Here is a 1199-nt window from a genome sequence, read left to right as displayed (position 1 = left end):
GGCTACAGAGGTTAGCACCGAGGCTACAGAGGTTAGCACTGAGGCTACAGAGGTTAGCACCGTGGCTACAGAGGTTAGCACTGAGGCTACAGAGGTTAGCACTGAGGCTACAGAGGTCAGCACCAAGGATACAGAGGTTAGCATAGCAGCTACTGAGGTCAGCATCGCGGCTACAGAGGTTAGCACTGAGGCTACAGAGGTTAGCATTGCGGCTACAGAGGTTAGCATTGCGGCTACAGAGGTCAGCACCGCGGCTACAGAGGCGGTCAGCTGCGCGGCGGCGTACCATGGGCTTGTTGTAGAAGGGGAAGCCCTGCAGCTGGCGCAGCGCGTTGGTGGCGGCCGTCAGCTCCTTGAACACGACGAAGGCCTGGCCCCTCATCTTCATCGTCTTCATGGCCACGATGTCGACGATCTGGCCGAACTGGGAGAAGAGCGCGTAGAGCGAACGCTTCAGCTCTGCGGAGGCAAGTCAGAACCGATTAGACCTCTGGTCCGCATCTGTGCCCGTTGCCATGGCAACCTGAAGTTAATACACAAACACCTCACTTCCTGCTGAAAATGAAGCAGGAAGTAGAATAAACCTGATTCTTTCTCAGTAATAACTAAATACATTTCATGGCTGTTTAAATTAAATGACAATATAAAGTTACAAACATCCCATAATAAACATTTTGTTCTTGTAAAGCATTTAAATTCAGCATTTTTTCAGCTTATTTAAAAATGAACATAGAAGCTGAAGGATTAGCATAAATAGATAAATATCCAGGATTTTATCTGATATAAAGGATAACATGGTAGATCAGATGCAGCATGTTTATTAACTATGTATTATTTTAACTGCTGATACGTATAATCTATATAATATAATCTATATAATATAATCTATATAATCTCTATAATCCATTCGTTTAATGACAAAATGTTCATTTATTCTGAAATCGTTCCTCCTGCCGTTTCTGCCACTTGATCTTAAGACAGAAAACTTTAATAAATTAATTTGTAATAATCGTCTGATGAGCGTAAAGTTGGAAACGTCGGCGGAGCGATCCGTCAAAATGGCCGACGTTTAAAAACCGTAAGAGACGGAAAATATTTGTTTAAATCGACCACACACACACACACACACACACACACACACACACACACACACACACACACACACACACACACACACACACACACACACACACACACAC

At 44.0% G+C, this 1199-nt stretch overlaps 1 protein-coding gene across 1 annotated transcript in view; it reads right to left on the bottom strand.

Annotated features, from left to right (window-relative positions):
• Window positions 1–1199, bottom strand: part of snrpb2 (small nuclear ribonucleoprotein polypeptide B2) — a 6748-nt gene that overhangs the window by 2326 nt on the left and 3223 nt on the right. Inside the window, exon 3 of the mRNA XM_008421428.1 lies at window positions 287–459. Coding sequence (XP_008419650.1) covers window positions 287–459 — 173 coding nt within the window. The remainder of the gene's footprint in view (window positions 1–286; window positions 460–1199) is intronic.

This window comes from Poecilia reticulata, linkage group LG1, assembly GCF_000633615.1.
Source record: "Poecilia reticulata strain Guanapo linkage group LG1, Guppy_female_1.0+MT, whole genome shotgun sequence".
Taxonomy (NCBI): Eukaryota; Metazoa; Chordata; class Actinopteri; order Cyprinodontiformes; family Poeciliidae; genus Poecilia; species Poecilia reticulata.
Note: the sequence above shows the minus strand (reverse complement) of the source record. Positions and strands in the feature narration are given on the sequence as shown.